Below are 22,550 nucleotides of genomic sequence, written 5' to 3'. Positions count from 1 at the left end.
GGGGAGCAGATGCTGGAAGGAAGTAGGGAGGAGATAGAAAAAAAGGGCACATGCAGGATTGAGGGAAGAGGATAGAGTTAGTTACTGGAAGGGGTGAGGGAAAGAGGTGGCAAGCTATAGGTAGACACAGTGAAAGAGGGAAACTGAGGACTGAATAGTAAAAAATAATTTAGACAGAGGCAGAAAATAAATTGAGAAGGAAGACCAGGGAAGAACAGGAGGAAGGGAGTGGGGAGAGAGAGAGATGCCAGAGCAGGGGAGAAGGAGAGGAGACAGATACCAGACCAATGGGGGTAAAAGGAGAAATGGAAGGGGAGGCATACAGTTTCTGGAAGGGGCATAGAAGGAGAGAAGATGCCATATAGGGGCAGAGAGACAGCAGACAGTGAATGGAAGGAAGAGAGTAACAAGAAGATGAGGAAAGCAGAAACCAGAGAAGACAAAGGTAGAACAAAAATTTTCTATTTATTTATTGCTTTAGGAGCTTCACCCACCCCCGACGTCATCCATTGGAGCTCCCCCTTAAAAGGGGAGGGGCCAGCTGTTCAGCTCAGCAAGCAGTTGAGATGAGAGGAGAGTAGCAGGAGAGCAGAGGTGGACAGCAGGAGAAACCCAGAGGAGGGTAAAGCAGGAGAGAAGGAGGCAGGATCAGTTGGAGCAGCGGCAAGAGTTAGCTCCACCCACCCCCAATGTCATACATCAGAGCTCCCCCTTAAAAGGGGAGGGGCCAACGTCGCTCAGCCGTTCGACACACATCTAAGGCGAGCACGAGAGCGCCTTTGCGAAGGGCCTTGAGAAGGGACGAGCCACCACAAAAGAAGAGCAAAGGGAGACCACAGCAGATGCAAAGGACATTCAACCAGGCAGACCCAGCAGGTACAGAGACACACAATCAGGCAGATACAACAGGTACAGAGGCACACAACCAGGCAGACACAGCAGGTACAGAGGACACAGCAGGTACAGATTACACACAACCAGGCAGACACAGAGGATAAAGCAGGCACAAAGGACACACAACCAGGCGGACACTGAGGACATAACCAGGCGGACACAGAAGATACAGCAGGCACAGAAGGCATCCTCAGAAGACCAGCAAGCAGGCAGCAATAGAAGCAGCAGACAGAAGCAGGATGTTTTCTGCACCATCTGCCATATGTATGACTACCTCCCTTCTGGGAGGCAGTCTTTCTTATGCGCTTGATGCGGAGAAGTGGAAAGCCTGAAGAAGCAAGTCAGACTCCTAGAGGGCAGAATACTGGAACTGAAGGAACTTCAAGCAGTGGAGGAGGAAGACAGAGATACAGAGAACATCAAGACGGAGGACATCATCAAAGAAGAAGTCCGGGAGCTGGAAAACTTCATAGAAGAGGCATACAGGGAGGCCGTGGAAAAACACCAGCAACAGTGGAACTGCCGGGATACGCCTACAGAGAGTGTGGACCACCAGACAGACAGTCACCAGGAGGAAATGGGGGACACAGCAGCAAGATCTGGAAACAGCAGAGGGAACCCACAAGAAGACAAATGCCAGGATGAGAGGAAATGAATAGGAATGAAGGACACGGACCTACAGCTGGAGAGGTGGACATACATCAGGGACACGGACCTGCGGCTGGAGAATCAAGAGAAGATAGAGACAGCATCATCGTGGGAGACTCTATCATCAGACAAGTCGACAGCCACAAAGCGGGAGGAAGACTGGATCAACTGGTGACCTGCCTACCAGAAGCCAAGATAGAAGACATAGTGAGCCGCATCGACAGTGTGGAAGAAGAACATACGGTGGTGGTGATCCATGTGGGGACAAACAACATGAGCAACAGGAACTACAATAGAGAAGTACTGAAGGACCAGTACCGGATGCTAGGAAGAAAGCTGAAGACCAGAATGCAAAGGATAGCATTCTCAGAGATCCTGCCAGTACCCAGGGCAGATGAGAAGAGACAGATGGAGCTGCAAACAGTCAACGCATGGATGCGGTGCTGGTGTGAAGAAGAAGGATTCCACTTCGTTTGCAACTGGACGACGTTCTGGAGGAAGAGCAAGCTATTCAGGAAGGATGGACTCCATCTCAGCAGAGACGGAACAAGGCTACTTGCAAGCAACATCAAGACAGAAGTTGAGAAGTTTTTAAACTAGGAAGAAGGGGAAAGCCGACAGTCGATCGAGAGAGAGTCAATGGTTTGGGAACCAATATACCTGGAGGATACCATGCAGGAAAATGGAGGGGAAGACTCACCAGATCGCAGGCAAGACAGACCGAAAGAGACACAAGAGGGAAGGACATGCAAGAAGGGAACAGGCTGCAAACTCAAGTGTATGTACACGAACGCAAGGAGCATTAGAAGTAAGATGGGTGAATTAGAAGCTGTGGCACAAAGGATAACGTTGACATCATCGGCATCAAGGAAACATGGTGGATTGATGAAAATGTCTGGGACACTGTGCTACAAACTATACCACAGAGATGGAGTGACTCAAAAAGGAGGAGGCATTGTCATATATGTCAAAGAGGGAATTGAATCTACTGGAGAGAACATGCCACAACAGACGGATAAGTTAGAGTCTCTATGGGTCAAAATTCCAGAAACAAATGGACTGATAGGCATCTTCTACTGACCCCCAGGGCAGTCCGAAGAAATTGATAGAAAAATGACGGATGAGATTAAATGCAACTGCAAGGGAGGCAACACAGTTATCATGGGCGACTTCAACTATCCAGGGATAGAATGGAACCTAGGCAACTCCGGCTCTGCAATGGAGACCAACTTCCTGGAAACTGTAGGCGATTGTTTCCTGGAACAACTTGTCAAGGAAAATACAAGAGGCAACGCAATTCTGGACTTAATTCTAAATGGACTGTGAGGATCGGCACAAGAAGTAGAAGGGACGCTGGGAAACGGCGATTACAATATGATCCACTTCAACCTGGAAATAGGGGCAAAACATCAGTCCAGAACGACGGCCAAGGCGATAAACTTCTGAAAAGGGAATTGCGAAGGGATGAGATGCATGATGGAGAAGAAGATTAAGAGTAGGATAAACACTATAAAGACGCTAGAGCAAGCTTGGTCTCTTTTTAAGGATACGGTCACCAAGGCGCAAAATCTATATATACCACATATCAACAAGGGATCAAAGAGGAAAAAGAATAAGAAACTGGCATGGCTCACTATAGAGGTAAAGGAAGCGATCAGAAACAAAAAAAAAAACATGTTTAAGGAATGGAAATGATCAAAAATGGAGAAAACTGGAATAAGCAGAAACAACATCAACGCAGGTGCCATAAGGCGGTAAAAGGGGCCAAAAGAGACTACAAGGAAAAAATAGCCAAGGAGGCAAAAAACTTCAAACTGTTCTTTCGGTATATTAAAGGGAAACGACCTGCGAAGGAATTGGTGAGACCGTTGGATGACCAAAGAATAAAGGGAATGCTAAAGGAGGTCAAAGCAATCACCGACAGACTGAACATGTTTTTTTGTGTCAGTATTTACCAAAGAGGATATACACAGTATAACGGAACCCATCAGGCTATATGCTGGAAGTGAAAACGGGAAACTGACAGGGTTAACGGTCAGTCTAGAAGAGGTATGCAGGCAGATTGATAGGCTTAAGAGCGATAAATCCCCGGGACCGGATGGCATCCATCCAAAGGTCATCAAGGAACTGAAAGGGACCATAGCTGAACTGCTTCAACTAATATCAATCAAATCAGGAAAGATTCCGGAGGACTAGAAGGTGGCAAATATTACACCGATCTTCAAAAAAGGTTCAAGGGGAGACCCTGAAAACCACAGACCGGTGAGTCTGACCTCGGTGCCAGGAAAGATGGTAGATGCGCTGATAAAGGACCTACATCATTGATCACCTTGATGGACATGGACTGATGAGGACCAGCCAGCACGGTTTCAGCAAAGGCAAATCTTGTTTGACAAACTTGCTGCCCTTTTTTGAGGCAGATAGACAAGGGCGATCCGGTTGACATTGTATATCTGGACTTTCAGAAGGCATTCGACAAGGTTCCGCATGAACGACTACTTCAGAAAATTGTGAGATATAGAATCAAGGGTGAAATACTCACATGGATTAAAAACTGGCTGGAGCATAGGAAATAGAGAGTGGGGGTAAATGGACAATACTCGGAATGGAAGAGTCAACAGTGGGGTGCCACAAGGCTCAGTGCTTGGACCCGTGCTCTTCAACATCTTTATAAACGATCTGGACATACGTACGATGAGAGGTGATTAAATTTGCAGATGATACAAAGTTATTCAGAGTAGTGAAGATGCAGGGGGTTTGCGAAGATCTGCAATGTGACATAATCAGGCTCGAGGAATGGGCATCGACATGGCAGAAGAGGTTCAACATGGATAAGTGTAGGGTGATACATTTCGGTAACAAAAATCTCATTCATGAATACAAAATGTCTGGGGCGGTACTTGGAGAGACCTCCCAGGAAAGGGACTTGGGAGTTCTGATCGACAAGTCGATGAAGCCATCCACGCAATGTGTGGCAGTGGCGAAAAGGTTGAACAGAATGCTAGGAATGATTAAGAAGGGGATCACAAACAGATTGGAGAAGGTTATCATGCCACCGTACCGGGCTATGGTGCGCCCTCATCTGGAGACTGCATCCAGCACTGGTTGCCGTACATGAAGAAGGACATGGAACTACTCGAAAGGGTCCAGAAAAGAGCGACTAAGATGGTTAAGGGGCTGGAGGAGCTGCCGTATTGTGAAAGATTAGAGAAACTGGGCCTCTTCTCTCTCGAACAGAGGAGATTGAGAGGGGACATGATCGAAACATTCAAGGTACTGAAGGGGATAGACTTAGTAGATAAGGACAGGTTGTTCACCCTCTCCAAAGTAGGGAGAACAAGAGGGCACTCTCTAAAATTGAAAGGGGATATATTCCGTACAAACGTAAGGAAGTGGTAGAAAACTGGAACGCCCTTCCAGAGGCTGTTATAGGGGAAAACACCCTCCAAGGACTCAAGACAAAGTTAGACAAGTTTCTGTTGAACATGAACGTGCGCTGGTAGGGCTAGTCTCAGTTAGGGTGCTGGTCTTAGACCAGAGGGCCGCCGCGTGAGCGGACTGCTGGGTATGATGGACCACTGGTCTGACTCAGCAGTGACAATTCTTATGTTCTTATGTATAATCTAGGCATCTTGATACTGAGAACATGAGAAAGATGTAAAGAAAACATGAGTCGCCATTCCAAATATAACCAATCAGGAGTGTACTCAATGAGCTCCTGGAGGACCCAATACATACCTTGACGTAAAATATAGGTCTGATGGTACCTATAAAAATTTGGAAAATTTACCCCACTCCTTAATTGGCTTTTGTAAAGATACTAAAGCAATTCTAGGAGTTTTACCAAGCCAAATAAATTTGATAATAATCGAATTCAATTTTTTATAGAAAGACCCCTGAAAAAATACTGGTATTTTCCATTTGATAGCAAACCACAGGCAATATCATCATTTTAACAGTTTGATCTCTCCCCCACCAAGATAAATGTAATGGATTCCAATGTTCACATAATTCTGTAACCTTTTTTAATAAAAGTTTTTCATTCTCTTTTACCGTATCATCTACTGTATTTTTGATCCATATTCCTAAATATTTTAATCCATCTTCCTTCCAAACAAAAGAAAATGAATCAAACATACTTTTTAAACAATGTACATTGAGTGGAAGAATTTCAGATTTATTCCAATTTATTTTGTAACCTGAAAATTTACCAAACATTTCAATCAACTCTAACAAGCAAGGAATGGAAGAACCTGGATTTCTCAAATATAGTAAACTATCATCAGCATTAGCAGAGAACTTATACTCCTAATCATTACGAGGAATACCCTGTATCCTCTTTGCCTGTTGAATAGCTAACAACAAGGGTTCCAAAACAATATCAAAAAGCAAGGAGATGGTGGACAACCCTGTCTAACTCCCCTATGCAATTGAAAACAATCCGATAAATTATTATTAATATATAATCTTGCCATAGGGGAGCTATACAAAGTTTGAATCATTTGAATAAATCCCAAACCTATACCAAACCATTCCAATGCCTGATACATGAACTTCCATTCCACTCTATCAAATGCTTTTCCCGCATCTAAAGATATGGCAAAAGCCGGTTCATTCATGCTTTTAGTTAAATTTAAAGTATGAAAAGCCAATCTAGTGTTACTAGAAGAATGTCTGTTTGCAATTAATCCAGCTCTAATGTAATATCAATTATGAAAGGGAGAGCCTTAGCCAATCTCAAGGCCAAAGTTTTAGCTAGTAATTTTCCATCCACATTAATTAAAGATATCGGCCTGTAATTTGAGACCAAAGTGGGATCTTTATTTGGCTTTGGCAAAACAATAGTCAAAGATTCTGCCATAGTACCTGTAATACAACCGCTATTTAGTTGAAACTGATATAAATTTAATAAATGGGGTAGCAAATAATTTTGAAATGTTTTATAAAATTCCACTGTAAAACCATCCCCACCTGGAGCGGATCCAACTCTAAAGAGACTTCAACGCTGTTTCTAATTCTTTTAATGATATAGGCTCATCTAAATTTCTTTTTATATGATCAGGAAGTTTTAGACCCTCTAATAAATTAAAAAATTCCACACCATTTTGAACTTTATCATCATAAGACTCGGAAGAATACAAATCTTTATAAAAATTAAGAAATTGACTTAAAATATTACTAATCTGAGTGTGTGTATTTCCTTTTTCATCTTTTATTGCTATTATTTTTGCTCTTCTTTTTTATGCTTTAAGATAATTTGCAAGTAGTCTTCCCACCTTATTAGAACTTCCATAATACAAGGTTTGCTGGGGAAACAAATCTTTCCTCGCCAATCTTGAAGAAATCTCATTATACTTCTGTTTTACTTTAAAAAAAAGCTTGTAAAGTATCTTGCTGCCATTTATCAACTAATTTAGATTCCAAAGATTTAATTTCTTTTTCCAAATCAGTAAATTGTTTAGCAAGTTGTTTTTTAATATGTGCAGAATAGGAAATAATATGACCTCTCATAGTAGCTTTAAAAGCATCCCATAATATTTTGGTACTAATATCCTCTGAAGTATTTATTTGGAAAAACTCAGATACCTTTACCTTAAACTCTTCAAGAAAAGCAGAATCCGCAACCAATGTATTATTAAATCTCCAAATTGATCTATTTGTATCCTGTTTATCCAACCTACATTTGATCCAGACCCCTCCATGATCTGAAAAAATAATTGGATCAATGGAAGCTTGTGTCACCTGCTGTATCAATGAATTTGAAACCAAAACATAATCAATTCTTGGAAAAGACTTATGAACTTGTGAAAAAAAAGAAAATTCCTGATCATTGAAATGAAGTATTCGCCATATATTTTTTAAATCACAAGATTGCACTAAATTCTCTAGCCCTAATGATTTTATATTTTTGCTTGGTTTTTTATCCAAAAAAGGATCCATTACAGCATTAAAATCTCCAGCTACAACTAAATTAGAAGCAGCCAGTGGGAGTAATAATTGTTGTAAATTCTTGAAATAATCATTTTGGTTTGAATTAGAGTCATAAACATTAAACAAAGTCAAGGTATTATTTCCCATTCTCATTTCCACCTTAATCCATCTTCCTAAAGGATCAAAATCTATCAGTTGAAAAGAAGCTGAACAATTACTACTTATTAAAATGGCAACTCCCGCTTTTTTCCTAACTGCAGGGGCAAAAAAACAGTGCTTTACCCAATCCCCTTCGAGTTTCTTTGATTCTATATCCGATAGATGCATCTCTTGGATATAATATATATCAGTCTTCTGTTTTTTCAAGAATGTAAGCATTTTTTTCTTTTTTACTGGGTGATTGAGGCCATTAATGTTAAGTGAAAAAATTTTAATCTCCATTATACATAATAATTATTCAAAATCTCTTCAAAATTTCAAAGAACAAATAAAAAATTAAAGTATTATTATACGCCATTTTCCATATCAATTATCATTATACCCTTTACTAATACCCATCCCACCCTTCCCCTCCCTAAATAATGACATAAATAACTTGGAACCACACATATAAGTTCAGGTAAATCAAGATAAATCCCCAACAGACCACAATTATAAATCAATTTTGTATTACATTAATCATGTTATATATATATATATATATATATATATATCTTGATTATATTAATGATAAGATGTGTATATATATATATATATATGTTATATATATATATATATATACACATCTTATCATTAATATAATCAAGATCCTTAAATAAATACCAATGACCTTAATAATCAAACCCCCAAACAAAACAAACCTAATTATTCAAATACCAATGACAATAATAATGAAATACGTTACTTAAAGCGATCAATAAATAAATAAAATATTAATTTATAAATTATTATAAATAATACTCAATTCTTTCTAATCATGTATAGACAGACCATTAACTAACCAAACATAAAACCATTGACATTAGTACTAAAAATATTACTTAAGTGAATAAAAACAAAATAATTTATATATTTTCATAAATAATATTCATTTCATTCTAATCATATATAATCCATTAACCAACCAATCTTAAAAACATTAATATTAATTAATGAAATATATTATTTGAGTGAATAATAAGAAAATAATATGTATATTATATACATATTCAGGACTGGAAGCCCTGAATATGTATACCCTAGAGGAAAGGAGAGACAGGGGAGATATGATTCAGACGTTCAAATACTTAAAGCAGGGGTGTCAAAGTCCCTCCTCGAGGGCCGTAATCCAGTCGGGTTTTCAGGATTTCCCCAATGAATATGCATTGAAAGCAGTGCATGCACATAGATCTCATGCATATTCATTGGGGAAATCCTGAAAACCCGACTGGATTCCGGCCCTCGAGGACCGACTTTGACACCTGTGACTTAAAGGGTATTAACGTAGAACAAAATCTTTTCCAGAGAAAGGAAAATGGTAAAACCAGAGGACATAATTTGAGGTTGAGGGGTGGTAATTCAGGGGCAATGTTAGGAAATTCTACTTTACGGAGAGGGTAGTGGATGCCTGGAATGCGCTCCCGAGAGAGGTGGTGGAGAGTAAAACTGTGACTGAGTTCAAAGAAGCGTGGGATGAACACAGAAGATTTAGAATCAGAAAATAATATTAAATATTGAACTAAGGCCAGTTACTGGGCAGACTTGCACGGTCTGTGTCTGTGTATGGCCGTTTGGTAGAGGATGGGCAGGGGAGGGCTTCAATGGCTGGGAGGGTGTAGATGGGCTGGAGTAAGTCTTAACAGAGATTTCGGCAGGTGGAACCCAAGCATAGTACCAGGTAAAGCTTTGGATTCTTGCCCAGAAATAGCTAAGAAGAAAAAAAAAAAAAAAAAAAAAAAAAATTAAATTGAATCAGGTTGGGCAGACTGGATGGACCATTCGGGTCTTTATCTGCCGTCATCTACTATGTTACTATGTTACTAATTTATAGATTATCATAAATAATATCCATTTCTTTCTAATCATGTATAATCCATTAACTAACCACAAATAAATAACATTAACTTGAATTAATGAAATATATTACTTAAGTGGATAATAAGAAAGTATATATGTTAATTAATATATTTTTATAACTAATAACCATTTCTTTCTAATCATGTAAAAACCATTAACTAATCCAACATAAAGAAATACATTCTTTCATTGCCAATGAATTTCAATGAAAAACAAAATGAAATAAATATGATTCCAAAACCAATAAACATTTGAATTCTTTGTGCTAGGTAAGGCCCCTGGTCAGCTCTATGGGCCAATTCAACTCGGAATGAATGCATCTGAAGCACTATTCATCCATATTTCCTGCATAAACTGATCACTGCATTCAATCCTTTCTGCTAGTTCGGCTGCATCCAAAGAGTTATAGGCAGAGGCAGGTTTATACAATTTCAGAAGGTCATCTGGAAAGGCAGAGTCTAAAAGACGCCTCCTCATCGCTCTCCTCGCTGCTGCTATCATCTTGGTCACACTTCATCAGCAGGTGGCCATTCACTCAGTGAATGCTCCGGATATTCTCAGTGAAAGATACATGTATCACTAAGGCACACAAAGTGAGGGCTAGGCCCATGCAGATACTACACATGAAGAGCAGGGGGGCACGTTCTGGGTGAGCTCTAATGTAATATGTAGCAAATGTAGCCAAAGAGTTACTAATAATAATCCCATCTGTCTCAAGAAATCGGGATCCTCGGGGGTCAAACTTTATATCATATTCCCCATCTTTATGTTCCAAAAAAGGCTTTTGATTAGAGACCTTAGGATCAACCGATGAAAGTATGATTTTGGGCACACAGGCGTAGTGAACAGTAAAGTATTTCTTTACTCTGGGCAGGCAGACAAGGAAGTTGCATTTCTGTTTGGCATAACAACTCTATATTAAAAGTTCCAAAACCACAAAGGACAAGCAATCAAACTGTGGAATGCTTTTATTTCCTGGTAGACAATATCTGTGTCACATGCCCATCGGCCATATATAGCTTCATAGATGTTCAGGAACTTAGATTCATGGCAATGGAGCCATCTATTAAAGTCCTCTGTGTTTTTCACTCTTGGCTCTCCCTTTCCATATGCAGGCAGTATTTCAGAAAAAGCTAAAGTCTTTACAAAAGGTTTCAAGCCTTCATCAAGCTCTCGAAAAGCTTTCTGTGCTGCAAGTGTGGAGTTGTTGGCCAGGTCATTTGTTCCCAGATGGATAACATCAGTGTGAAAATCCTTAGTTTCTTCCTTAATTATAGTCTGTATTTGCCTGGAACTCCTGGTAGCTGAGGATCCTGGAAGACATTTCACTATTTTGGTCTCCTCGCCTTGGAATCCCCCAACAGTAATAGTTTTCTGTTTTTGGCTTTTTTATTTGTGCTTAGGGTGAGCTTGTTCTCTTGAGTTACCTTCATTGGTTCCAATCCCACCTCCCTTCTGTTTTCTTGAGTATCGCAGTACACTAGTGGAGCGAAGGAATTTGTAGAGGTAATATTAGTGAAGGTGGATGTTTCTGTGTTATATGTCGCAGTCTTCCTGAGCCTACTTTGACCCATTTATTCCTGGGCTGTTTTATTCTATTCCTAGGCTGTTTTATTCAGCTTGGAGCAGCAAGAATAAGGGGATCATAATCGAAAGAGAAAAACATTCAAAAACCGGCCTAAGTCGGCACTTGGACGAACATTTCTCAAAAACATCCAAGCGCCGATAATAAAACCCTGTTTTGGACGTATTTCTAAACGACCTAGGCCTTCATAGTGCCGCTCAAAGTCCAAAGCTAAACGGGGCATTTCGGGAGGCGTGTCAAGGGCGGGAGTTGGGCGGGACGTGGGCCGGCTAAGACTTAGTCATACAGCATGTATAACCAAAAGTTTAACAACAGAGCCTAGGCGGAACTTGGACGTTGTGACTTAGACCATGTAAAACATGGTCTAAGTCACAAAAACCCACCAAAACTCACCAGATAAGCATTGCAAACACATAACACAGACCCACATACACTACCCCAGTGATCACCAACACCCCCCACCCCCATAAAAATTTTATTCACAACTTTAAATTTCAGCCTCCAGACCATCATCACCTGGCAGCCTGGCATAGGAAAGCCTAGTCGTCCAGCCCAGAGGCAGCTTAAGTCGTCTTGAGGGTGGGTTAGGGACCCATAGAGAGGAGGACCCATACCCATAAGCACCTATAATCACTGCATTGATACTGATACATGTGCACTCCCCTATACACCCCCAAAACCCTTTTGTACTGGCATATAAGTGGCTCCTGCAGCCATAAGGGCTATTGGGGTGGTAGATAAGTGGGTCTAGGGGATTCTGGAGGTGTTTTGGGGGGCTCACCATCATCTATAAGGGAGCTGTAGTGAGAAGCCATGGCACCCTTTTGTGAAGTTCACAATAGTGCCCTGTAAGGTACCCCACTATTTAGGTGGCATGTCTGGGTGTGCAGTCCATCACTTTGAAGACCCTCCTACGTCCAACAGGACTTGTTCTAGGCATTTTGGACTTGTACAGAAAGTTGGACGGAAATGTGGTATAAAGATAAACGATTTAGTGGCTTGGACAATCAGATCAGCAGGACGTCTAATTAGACAATTTTCAAAAGTAAAAAAAGTTGGACGTATCTTTCGAAAATGTGTCTTAGGTTCTTTTTAACTTTGGACGACTTGCGAGATGGACGTAAACGGACTTAGACGTCCCTTTCGATTATGCCCCTCTAAGAGTCTACCTGATGCTCAGGACCAAGACAATGAAGACACCAGTTGTGTGGGTAAGTGACTGAGATGGTCCAGTTGCACCAGGTACACTTCTTGAAGCTGCTAGAAGGCTTGGACATTGATGGAAAGACAACTGCAGAGAGGTCTAAAGACTTAATTTTCATGGAGGTTGAGTGAATGAGAGTCCAAAAAAGGCTTAGAGGGGCATAATAAAAAAATACATTTAAGTCTAGTTTGGGCCTAAATCACCAGTCGCTCAAAGTCGGACATGTCAAAAGTCCATTCTCGAAAAATAAGTTCAAAATATTTCTTTTTTCGAGAATCATCTACTTCTACATCCAGACGTTTGATCGGCCAGACCACTAAGTCATCTATCTTTATACCCCATTCTCATCCAAATATTTGTCCAAGTCAAAAATTCCTAGAACAATACCTTTTGGACGTGGGCGGGGTCAGCAAAGTGATGTACTGGCCACCCAGACATGGCAACAGAGTAGTGAGGCACTGCTATGAACGTCACAAAAAGGGTACCACATAAACATCTCACCACAACTCCCTTACAAATCATGGTGAGCCCCCCAAAACTACTAGACCCACATGTCTACCACCCCAATAGCCCTTATGGCTGCAGGTGTCACCTATATGGCAGTACAATAGGATTTTGGGAGGTTTTGTGGGGGTGCATATTTCACCATGTCTAATGGGCCGGGGTCCTCCTCTCTATAGTTCACTAGCCCACCCCCAGACTACTTAAGTCACCTCTGTGCAGCTGTACTAGGCTTTCTTATGCTAGGTGCTGATGTTCTAGAGGCAGGTATGTACGTTTTTATTCTGATTTTTATGGTATTGTGGGGGGGAGGGTCAGTGATCACTGGGGCAGTATGTGGGGGTCTGTACTTTGTATCTGCAGTGGTTATCTAGTCACTTTGGATACCTTCTGGGCACTTATATCTGTTTTTAGATCACCTAAGTCACTACATACAAGTTCTGTCTAGGCAGTCTCGTTAAACTTTTGGTTATACTAGCAGTATGACTAAGTCTAGGTCAGCCCATGAACTGCTCAAATCCCGCCCTCACCACTCCTCCTAAAAACGCCCCTTTCAGCTTTGGGTGTACAGCAGCACTGAAAAGGCCTAAGCTGTTTTTAGATATGTCTAAAACCTGTTTCGATTATCAGCACTTGGATGACCTGTCTTTTTGATAGTCTAAGTGCAGATTTAGGTGGGATTTTAGATGTATTTCTGTTTCGATTATGAGCCCTTTAATGTAGTCAGACTGAAAACAGGTTGAGGGAGGGCCAAAGGCCCGAAAAACAAAAACACAAAATGAAGAAAAATTGAAAAAACCAAGAAAGTTTAGTCATGTGAAGGCATGAAAAGGGGACAAAAAAAGTGCTCTTGGACATACTTCAAAAAACATGACTTCTTAGCTCCACAGAAGACTAAGAACTGATGGTCATGCTTGTCCTGGGATAAACTATATTAACTGTTTGAATTTATTAACTGTAAGGTCAATATTCAGCTGGTGGCAGTGAGTATTTTGCTGACCATCACTGGCTTTATTCCTAGATAGTCAATGCTTGGCCATGTCTGGGCTTTGGCACTGAATATCTGGTTTATACAGCACTGGCTAACACATGGCTGGTTAAGTCAGTATTCAGAACTTAACTGACTATGGGCTGCCACATAAAGATAGGACTGTGTTTTTGTGCAGTCTCATGTATGTGGTTACCTTGGTCGGTTAAGTGCTGAATATTAGCACTTAAATGCCCACATACTGACTCTGACCTAGAATGACCCCAAAATAGCCAGCTTTCACTTAGATGCTAACTGCTACATTTTAGCGGTGATAACCAGTTAAATGCTGCTGAAAATTAGCAGAAAGTTCCTAACAAATGATTTAAAAGATCAGTATTTCAGGCTGAATAAACTGTTTTGAATATCGACCAGTAAATGATTTTTCCAATTTTTCAATTTGGTCTTTAAGTCATAAATAAAAACCTAATCATCCACTGCCCCAGGTATATTAGATAGATTGTGAGCCCACTAGAAAAAGTAAATTACATCTAACATTCCAATTGTAGGTTACGTGTTCAAAAGTATATACATTATAAAACAATACTAATAAATTTGTATGCTTAGGTTGAATCACCTGAGCGAACAGAAACTATCCTGTTAGCACCATCCATTATGGTGAGTGGATCGTGGCGTCGTTCTGTAGAACACTGACGGTCAAATTCTACTCTAAGTCCCTCAGCACCTAAAGAGTAACAACCACAAAAAATTAATTTGCTTTTGCTATGCATTTTAATCAAAAGGCACAAAAACTGAGGGTTATATAAAACATAATTTCAAAAATGAAAGCAAGTTTTGATGGATTATAAGGAATTAATAAGCATAACAGAAAGTGCTTAAAATAAAAATGATCAATTTCTGTTTTGTTTTAATCAATCCCCATAATAATCAAACTGTTAACTAATTAACTACGGTGGATATTTTAGAAGTCTTATTTGTGACTTGCATGTGTAAATACCTGAATTTATAAGATTAGCAAATAAATATAGAAACCTAAATTTTGGAAAGCTAGGATCTACAAGAGCATATCATGAATGCTTCCAAGTGGTAAGGGGGTGTGGCTTTGGCAGGACTAGGATGTAGCCAAAATGTACACATGCATTCCCCATTTCAGAAGGGATTCCAATCTCAGTTTTGAATGTTGGGATTTACAGCTGATATCAGGACATCTAGACTTTTGGAAAATGCCCCTTTTTTATTTAAATCTGTATAAACTTAAAATAAACAACCCAAAACAACTTATGTTAATTAGGTACAGCAGGACACAGGAGAGTGTGATAACTGCATATTAAAACAAGAGCACCATATGCTATAATAAAAAAAAAAAAAAAATAGAAAGAAAGCAAAGTTACTCACCTGTAGTAGATTTTCTCCAAATGTAGGGTCATGAAATGGTTAACTGTTGTTTAAAATATTGCTCTGGCCTACATAGCTGAAAACAGTGTATAATCTATTGACTTCATCTACTTGAAATGTATGTCCCTGCCTTACCACATTGTAAGCTGAATAGATAAGAGTTTGAGCCATGATGTGCCCTGCCCTTCTGTACATTTAGACCTGTAAGATTTAGATAAGCAGAGAAATGAGCTAGTTTCCTATAGGACTATAAGTTGTACCCCTGAGCCTATCATAAGTGCTGGCTTAGGACCAATAATAATTGTAGAAAGTTATAGAAGTAACAAATGAAAATTGTGGTTTTTTGCATATATTAATTTGCGAAAAGGGCATAAAAGTCCGTGTATTTCCTGTTTCTGACACTCTAGTAGGCAGGCTATTAACTGCACTAGAGTCCCGGCATGCTGTGAATAAAACTCTTGTACTTTCTTCACGCCTCTGACTTTGTGTATCCAAGTGACCTTTCATTTGGCGCCCGAACAGGGACTTGAAGGTCTATTGACCACTGGTTACTCGATTGGTCACTTGTTTCTGGTCCTACAGCTGACTAGTCTGCTTAGCCGGCATCCCTTCTTTTGGGTTTGGCAGACCTCAGGAAGTTTAACCACTTCAACTGACTTATCCAGTCTCAGTTTAAAGTACAAGAATCTGTATCAGTTTAATTCTGTCTTGGAGTGGCCACTATCTGATAAGTAGGAATTGATCTTTCCTATCCTGTCTCTATTCTCCTGCCTAGTAAGCCACTTGATCTGTCGCTGAAGTCGTGGGGAGGGATTCTAGGAACTGTTATTTTCTGATTGGGTAACTAAACTGAAGTCTGTTGTGTTTTGTGTGTTTGAGAGTGTCTGAGACGTCCTTGAGGACGAAGCGAGTGCTGACCTGTTAGTACTGCGTTTCCCTAGTCCGGAGACGGGCAGGGCCAGGAATACAGGGAAGTGTTTTTGTCCTCCATTGCACAATGGGGGGATGTCAGTCTACCTATGGGGACCCCCTTGATACAATGTTAGTTAATTTTAAAAAAGGGATTTGGCTCTGATTATGGGACTACACTTAAAAAATCAACCCTTATTCGTCTGTGCCAGTTAGAATGGCCAACGTTTGGTGTGGGCTGGCCCCCCTCTGGCTCCCTGGAAGAGGACATAACCCGTCAGGTTTTTATTATAGTAGCTCACTCTAAGACTGGCCATCCTGATCAATTCCCCTATATAGATAATTGGTTAGACTTAGTCCGCAGCAAGCAACTCCAGTCCCAAGTTCTCACCCTCAGGAAGACTGTCAATGAGCATTATCGTCCTACTCATGTTTTTGAGTCTGACCCTTCAACTGACATACTTGAAATACCTACCGCTCCTCCTTCTTACTCGGTAACACCACAGCCCATACCCAATCCCAGTTCTGTCTCTCTTGCTCAGTCTTCTGTTTCCCAGCCTGTACAATTCCCTGCCCAATTTCCAGCTTCCCCTTCCCGAGCCCTGGCTGATAGCCCAGCTCATGACATTCTGTCCTCCCCAGTCCTTTATCCATGTGGATTCTCTTTCTCTTTCTGATCTTTCTTTCTTTCTCCTATCAGCCATCGCTTGAGACCTGATCCTCCTCAAATAGTTCCCATGAGAAGACAAATGAAACAGGGGACTCTGGAGGCTACAAATTTGGCCATGCCCCTTCGCCAGGTTCCTGTTGCCAATCCACCGGATGCTGCCGGGCATCCTACACCACCCACTTGTATATCAGCCCTTCACCACCACTGATTTATACAATTGGAAATCCCATTGTCCTCCTTACTCAGAGCGGCCACAGACAACTATTGATCTAATTACGTCCATCATTCGCACACACCGCCCCACGTGGTCAGATTGCCAGGAACTACTTCTCTGTCTCCTAAATACTGAAGAACGTAAACGGGTTCTGCAAGAATCCCTTACAAAGGCCCAGGCGGATGCGGATGCAGCCGACCTCAATTGGATCAATAACCATTTCCCTTCTCAGGACCCTAATTGGGACCCCAATGAAGCCACTCATAATACTTTCCTTATGCGGTACCGCCAGTATATCCTTGAGGGTCTCCGGTTGGCTTCTCGGAAACCCACCAACATTTCTAAAGTATCTGAGGTCCTCCAAAAGTCTAATGAATCCCCAGCCGCATTCTATGAACGTCTCTGTGACGCTTACCGTACCTTTACTCACTTTGACCCAGAAAAACCTGAAAACCTCCGTATGGTTAATACCTCATTTGTGAGCCAGACACAACCTGATATCCGTAGGAAACTCCAGAAGTAGAAAGGGTTCGCAGGCATGAACACTGTCCAGCTCCTTGAAATTGCCCAGCACGTTTTCATGAACCGGGACAGCGCTAACCGGCAAGAAGCTGATAAGCTTCTCCGGCGCAAAGCGGACCTCCTTGCTGTAGCCCTCCAAAATACTTTCCCAAGTAACCGGCCCCCTGCCCGAAACTCTGAGCCCCGCTCTTCCAAGCGCCCCCCCCTATTCTTCTGGCCTTTCAAAACCTAAGGGGTCTCAGCCTGATAGGACAGGACCCTGTAGGAATATGGAACGGGATCAGTGTGCCTATTGCAAGGAGAGGGGTCACTGGAAGAATGAGTGTCCAAGCAAGCCCCGTACCTGTCAGGCTAAAACTACGGACCAACCTACTATTGGACCAACCTACTATTGTCTCAGTAATCAGTCTGACTCTGAAACTGATTACTGAGACAGACTGGCTCGCAGTGAGTACCAGGGACTTTCCGGATTGTTCCCAACTTACTCGCTCGGTTCCCACGAGCCCTTGGTCAATGTCCTTATAGGGGACCATTCTATCTCTATGCTGGTCGACACCGGCGCCAAACACTCAGTTCTGACCCGCCCTCTCAGTAAGCGTTCTTCCAAATCTATCTCCATTATGGGTGCAACTGGCTCTTCTGATTCTGTCCCTATCCTTGAACCAGTTTCGGTTCGCATTGATGGTCATTCCATACCACATTCTTTTGTGTACATGCCCTCTTGTCCTGTCCCCTTGCTTGGTCGGGACCTTCTCCAGCGCTTGGGAGCCACTATTCATCTGTCCTCTCACGGTCTGACTATGGACCTTCCTTCTGCAAACCTCACACCCATTCCTGACCGCTCCGCTGCCCCCTCACCAAGCTTCCTCTGTTCCCTATTGTCAGAACCCATGGCAAGCAAACCCCTACTCTCTGTACCTGATTTTCTTGAGGGCCTTGATTCGACTGTTTGGGCTGAGTCTGGGTCCCCCAGACTAGCACGTAACATCCCACCCTTTGTTGTTACCCTCAAGGCTTCTGCCAGTCCGGTCTCTATCAAGCAGTACCGCATATCCCAGTCTGCTCTCCAGGGAATACACGTCCATTTGTCTCATTTGCTAGATTGTGGGTTTTTGGTTCCTTGCAAATCACCTTGGAATACCCCCCTCCTTCCAGTTTTAAAACCCGGTGATCCCCCTGATTACTGCCTCGTCCAGGACCTCCATGCTGTCAACCGTCTTGTAGAGGATACCCTGTTGGGATTGGTTCCCCCTGGAGCTACCTACTTAACTGTTTTGGATCTCAAGGATGCATTCTTTTGTTGTCGGTTAGCCCCTACCAGTCAGCCAATTTTTGTATTCCAATGGGAAAACCCTTCCACTGGACAAACCTCCCAAGTAACCTGGACCCGTCTACCCCAGGGCTTTAAAAATAGCCCCACTCTATTCAGCACCGCCCTTGCTTCAGACCTTGCTAATTTCTCCCCTTCATCTGATTCCCAAGTCCTGCAGTACGTAGATGATCTTCTTCTCTGCTCTCTATCTATCTCTGCTTGTCAGGAGGACACTCACTCTCTCCTTCAGTTTCTCCTCCATTGCGGATACCGTGTGTCTCTCCAGAAGGCTCAGTTGTGCCTTCCTCGTGTCACCTACCTTGGGTTTCATATTTCCCAGGGTACCAGGTCCCTTCCCCACACCCAAGTCCAGGCTGTCTGTAGTCTCCCTGTTCCTGATACTCGCAAAGCCCTGCGCGCCTTCCTCGGTATTGCCGGATACTGTCATATCTGGATCCCTGATTTCTCTACTATTGCTCGTCCTCTGTATGATTCAACCAAAGGTGCTGACTCAGCCCCTTTTGTCTGGACCCAACTTCAGGAGCGGTCTTTTCACTGCCTCCAAAAACTTCTGACTCAGGCTCCTGCCCTTGGCCTTCCTGACCCCTTCAAACCTTTCCAGCTCTATGTTCATGAAAAATCTGGTATCGCAGCCGGAGTCCTTACTCAATTCCTTGGTTCCTGGCGCAGGCCCATTGCCTATCTCTCTCGACAATTGGATCCTGTTGTTGCTGGGTGGCCTCCCTGCCTTCGGGCAATTGCCGCCGTATCAGATCTCTTACAGCACGCTAATAAACTCACTTTTGGCCAACATATTGACCTCTTTGTCCCACACTGTGTGACCTCTCTTCTAGAACATAAAGGCTCCCTGTGGCTCACGAATGAGCGCCTCTTTAAATACCAAGCCCTTCTTTGTGAAAACCCTCAGGTCTCTCTTGTTGTCTCTTCACTCCTTGACCCCTCTACTCTCCTCCCTGCCGGTCGTGCACAACTGTCTTGACACCGTTGACTTAGTTTATTCTTCCCGTCCTGATCTCACTGATATCCCCCTCCGGGATCCTGATCTCACTCTTTTCACAGATGGCAGTTCGTCTGTCACCCCTTCTGGTACTCGTATTGCTGGTTATGCAGTAGACTCTGCCACTTCCCCTTTACTCATGGGCCCTCTGTCCTCTGGCACTTCCGCCCAAGAAGCTGAGCTGTATGCCCTCACTTCTGCCCTTCGCCACTCTGCCTCTCAGTCTTGCAATATATATACTGACTCCAAATATGCTTTCCTTACCTTGTATGCCCATGGGGCCATCTGGAAACATCAAGGTTTCATTACAGCCTCCGGCCGCCTGATCCATCATGCTCCCCTCATTCTTGACCTCCTTGAGGCCGTTAAATTGCCCTCCCGTGTCGCGGTTATGCACTGTCGTGTCCACTGTCGTGTCACTGATCTCATCTCACGTGGCAATGCCCTTGCCGACCGCACAGCCCGAGCTGCCAGCCTCTGCCCCCCTCCTTCGGCTCCTCTGTACACCATCATTCCTTTTCTGGACTCCCTTACACCCCAATACACTTCTCAGGAACAGACTTGGGCCTGCACTCTTTCGGGCCAGTCTGTCCTGAAAGGGGGGTGGATACAAATATGCGCCAATTCAAGTGCCAATCCTGACCCACACACTGATACTTCAAACACGAGCACAGTGGATACCCTCATATTCATTCTTCAACATCTGGCCCTCACAATTTTCAAAATATGCCATGATTTGGCACACTCTGGAGAACCCGCTATGAAAATGACTCTCAAGAGACATTTCTTTATCAATCACCTTGATCAGCTAGTCCGGAATACGGTCCGACAGTGTGTTGTCTGTTCTAGAATAAATTCCCCAATCAGACGTCTGCCACCTCCTGGACACCAACCCATTGGGACATATCCGATGCAGGTTCTGTCTGTAGACTTCACCCACATGCCCACTTCCCGTTCCTTCAGTCACCTTCTAGTCTTCACAGACAACCTGACTAGATGGGTTGAAGCCTTCCCTACTCGCACTGAACGCGCCAGAGAAGTAACCCAGCACCTCCTAAACGACATAATTCCGCGCTTTGGTCTCCCTGTTTCTATAGGCAGTGACAACGGCCCTGCTTTCATTGCCAATGTTGTCCAACAAACTGCTCAGGCTCTCCAAATTGAATGGAAATTACATGCTGCTTACCATCCTGAGAGCTCTGGTCAGGTCGAAAGAATGAACAGAACTCTTAAGACCCTTCTCACGAAACGAATTGAAAAAACCAATCTGTCCTGGCCTGTCCTGCTGCCCTCTGTCCTATTTCAGATTAGATGCACCCCATCTAAACTCACTAAATTGTCCCCATTTGAGCTCATGTTCGGCCGGCCACCACCCATTGTGAACCCAGATCCTGGTTCCTTTGCTACTCTGGGATCAGATATCCTCCAGACTCAGGTCCAATCTTTAGCTAAGGCCCTTCAAGAGCTCCACAAATGGGTCCTGGAAAGGGCCCCACTACCGATAGCTACACAAGTCCATGGATACATCCCTGGGGATACGGTATGGCTAAAAACTTGGAAGTCAGACCCCCTGAAACCTAGGTGGACAAGCCCTTTCACTGTCCTCATTTCTTCCCCTACAGCTGTCAAGGTGTCCGGACACGAAACCTGGTTTCATTACAGCAGAGTCAAGCCTGCTGCTGTAAGGCAAGCCACCCCAGGCAAGACAGACCTCCAGCTGAAGATTTCTAAAACCTCAAAATTACTTTGAACATTTACCACTGTATTTAGCAGGTGTTCTGAATATAACCTTTTCATAAGTGTTTGAGTTTAACTGACTGTTTGTGGTTAACCACTGCCCCAATTGAACCTTCTTCTATGTGCATTGAGAGTCACTCTGTGACAAATGGGTTTTCCGTGTATACATTGCCGAATGCTCCTATGTGTTATATCCGACTGCTGTTTTCTTCTTACTGTCTTATGCTTCTTCCTTTTGTATTTGTTTCCTGTTGTGCCAGAAGCTCAGGCACAACCCCTTAAGTCCTGTAAACCATATTTTTCTGAGGTCCGTAATGGAAATCAGGTAGAAATGGCCCTCCTGTATAGAACCCAATTTCGTTGTCATACCTGATTTCTGTTCCTATGAGGGAGTCAATTATCGCAAGTGCCAAACCACTGATGGAGTCATATGTTACCAAGCCACTAGTATTAAAGATGAAAAATGGGTAGAAGTCCGCATTAATGGGGCTGATGGTCCGCTTGTTAACCAAACTCCCATAGTGGATCCCAGGAAGCCAGTAACTGTGTATTTTGATGCATGTGGGGTTGCTGATAGGGCTGCAGGTCTGGAGAACTCTAAGTATTCTGTTACTTGTGGGTCCCTCAGTTGGCAGAGATATTACTCCACATGTGATAAATACATGTGCCCTTTCATAATCTCTCCACTGTACAGGCAGAGAAAGTATGGTGCCTTTGCCTGTCAATATGAACATCAGATTAAGTGGGCTACTTACCCCCTAAACCACGAAAAAGGCCAGCCGCCCCCAGCTTCTGCTACTCTACGTTTAGGCCCTATGCCTAGCCCAACCTGCCCGATAGGGGCCTGCAACCCAGTTTCCTTCACTATCATGAAACCCCAAAATTGGAATCAGAAATTAGAGTATGTGAAATGGCGTATTGGGTTTAGAATTTTTTTTTTTTTAATTTATTCAAATTTTCTATACCG

At 42.8% G+C, this 22,550-nt stretch overlaps 1 protein-coding gene across 1 annotated transcript in view; it reads right to left on the bottom strand.

Annotated features, from left to right (window-relative positions):
• Nucleotides 1–22,550, bottom strand: part of HERC2 (HECT and RLD domain containing E3 ubiquitin protein ligase 2) — a 3,346,202-nt gene that overhangs the window by 739,232 nt on the left and 2,584,420 nt on the right. Inside the window, 1 exon segment of the mRNA XM_033948978.1 lies at nt 14,423–14,530. Coding sequence (XP_033804869.1) covers nt 14,423–14,530 — 108 coding nt within the window.

This window comes from Geotrypetes seraphini, chromosome 6 (assembly GCF_902459505.1).
Source record: "Geotrypetes seraphini chromosome 6, aGeoSer1.1, whole genome shotgun sequence".
Lineage (NCBI taxonomy): Eukaryota > Metazoa > Chordata > Amphibia > Gymnophiona > Dermophiidae > Geotrypetes > Geotrypetes seraphini.
This window is presented reverse-complemented; position numbering and strand designations above follow the sequence as displayed.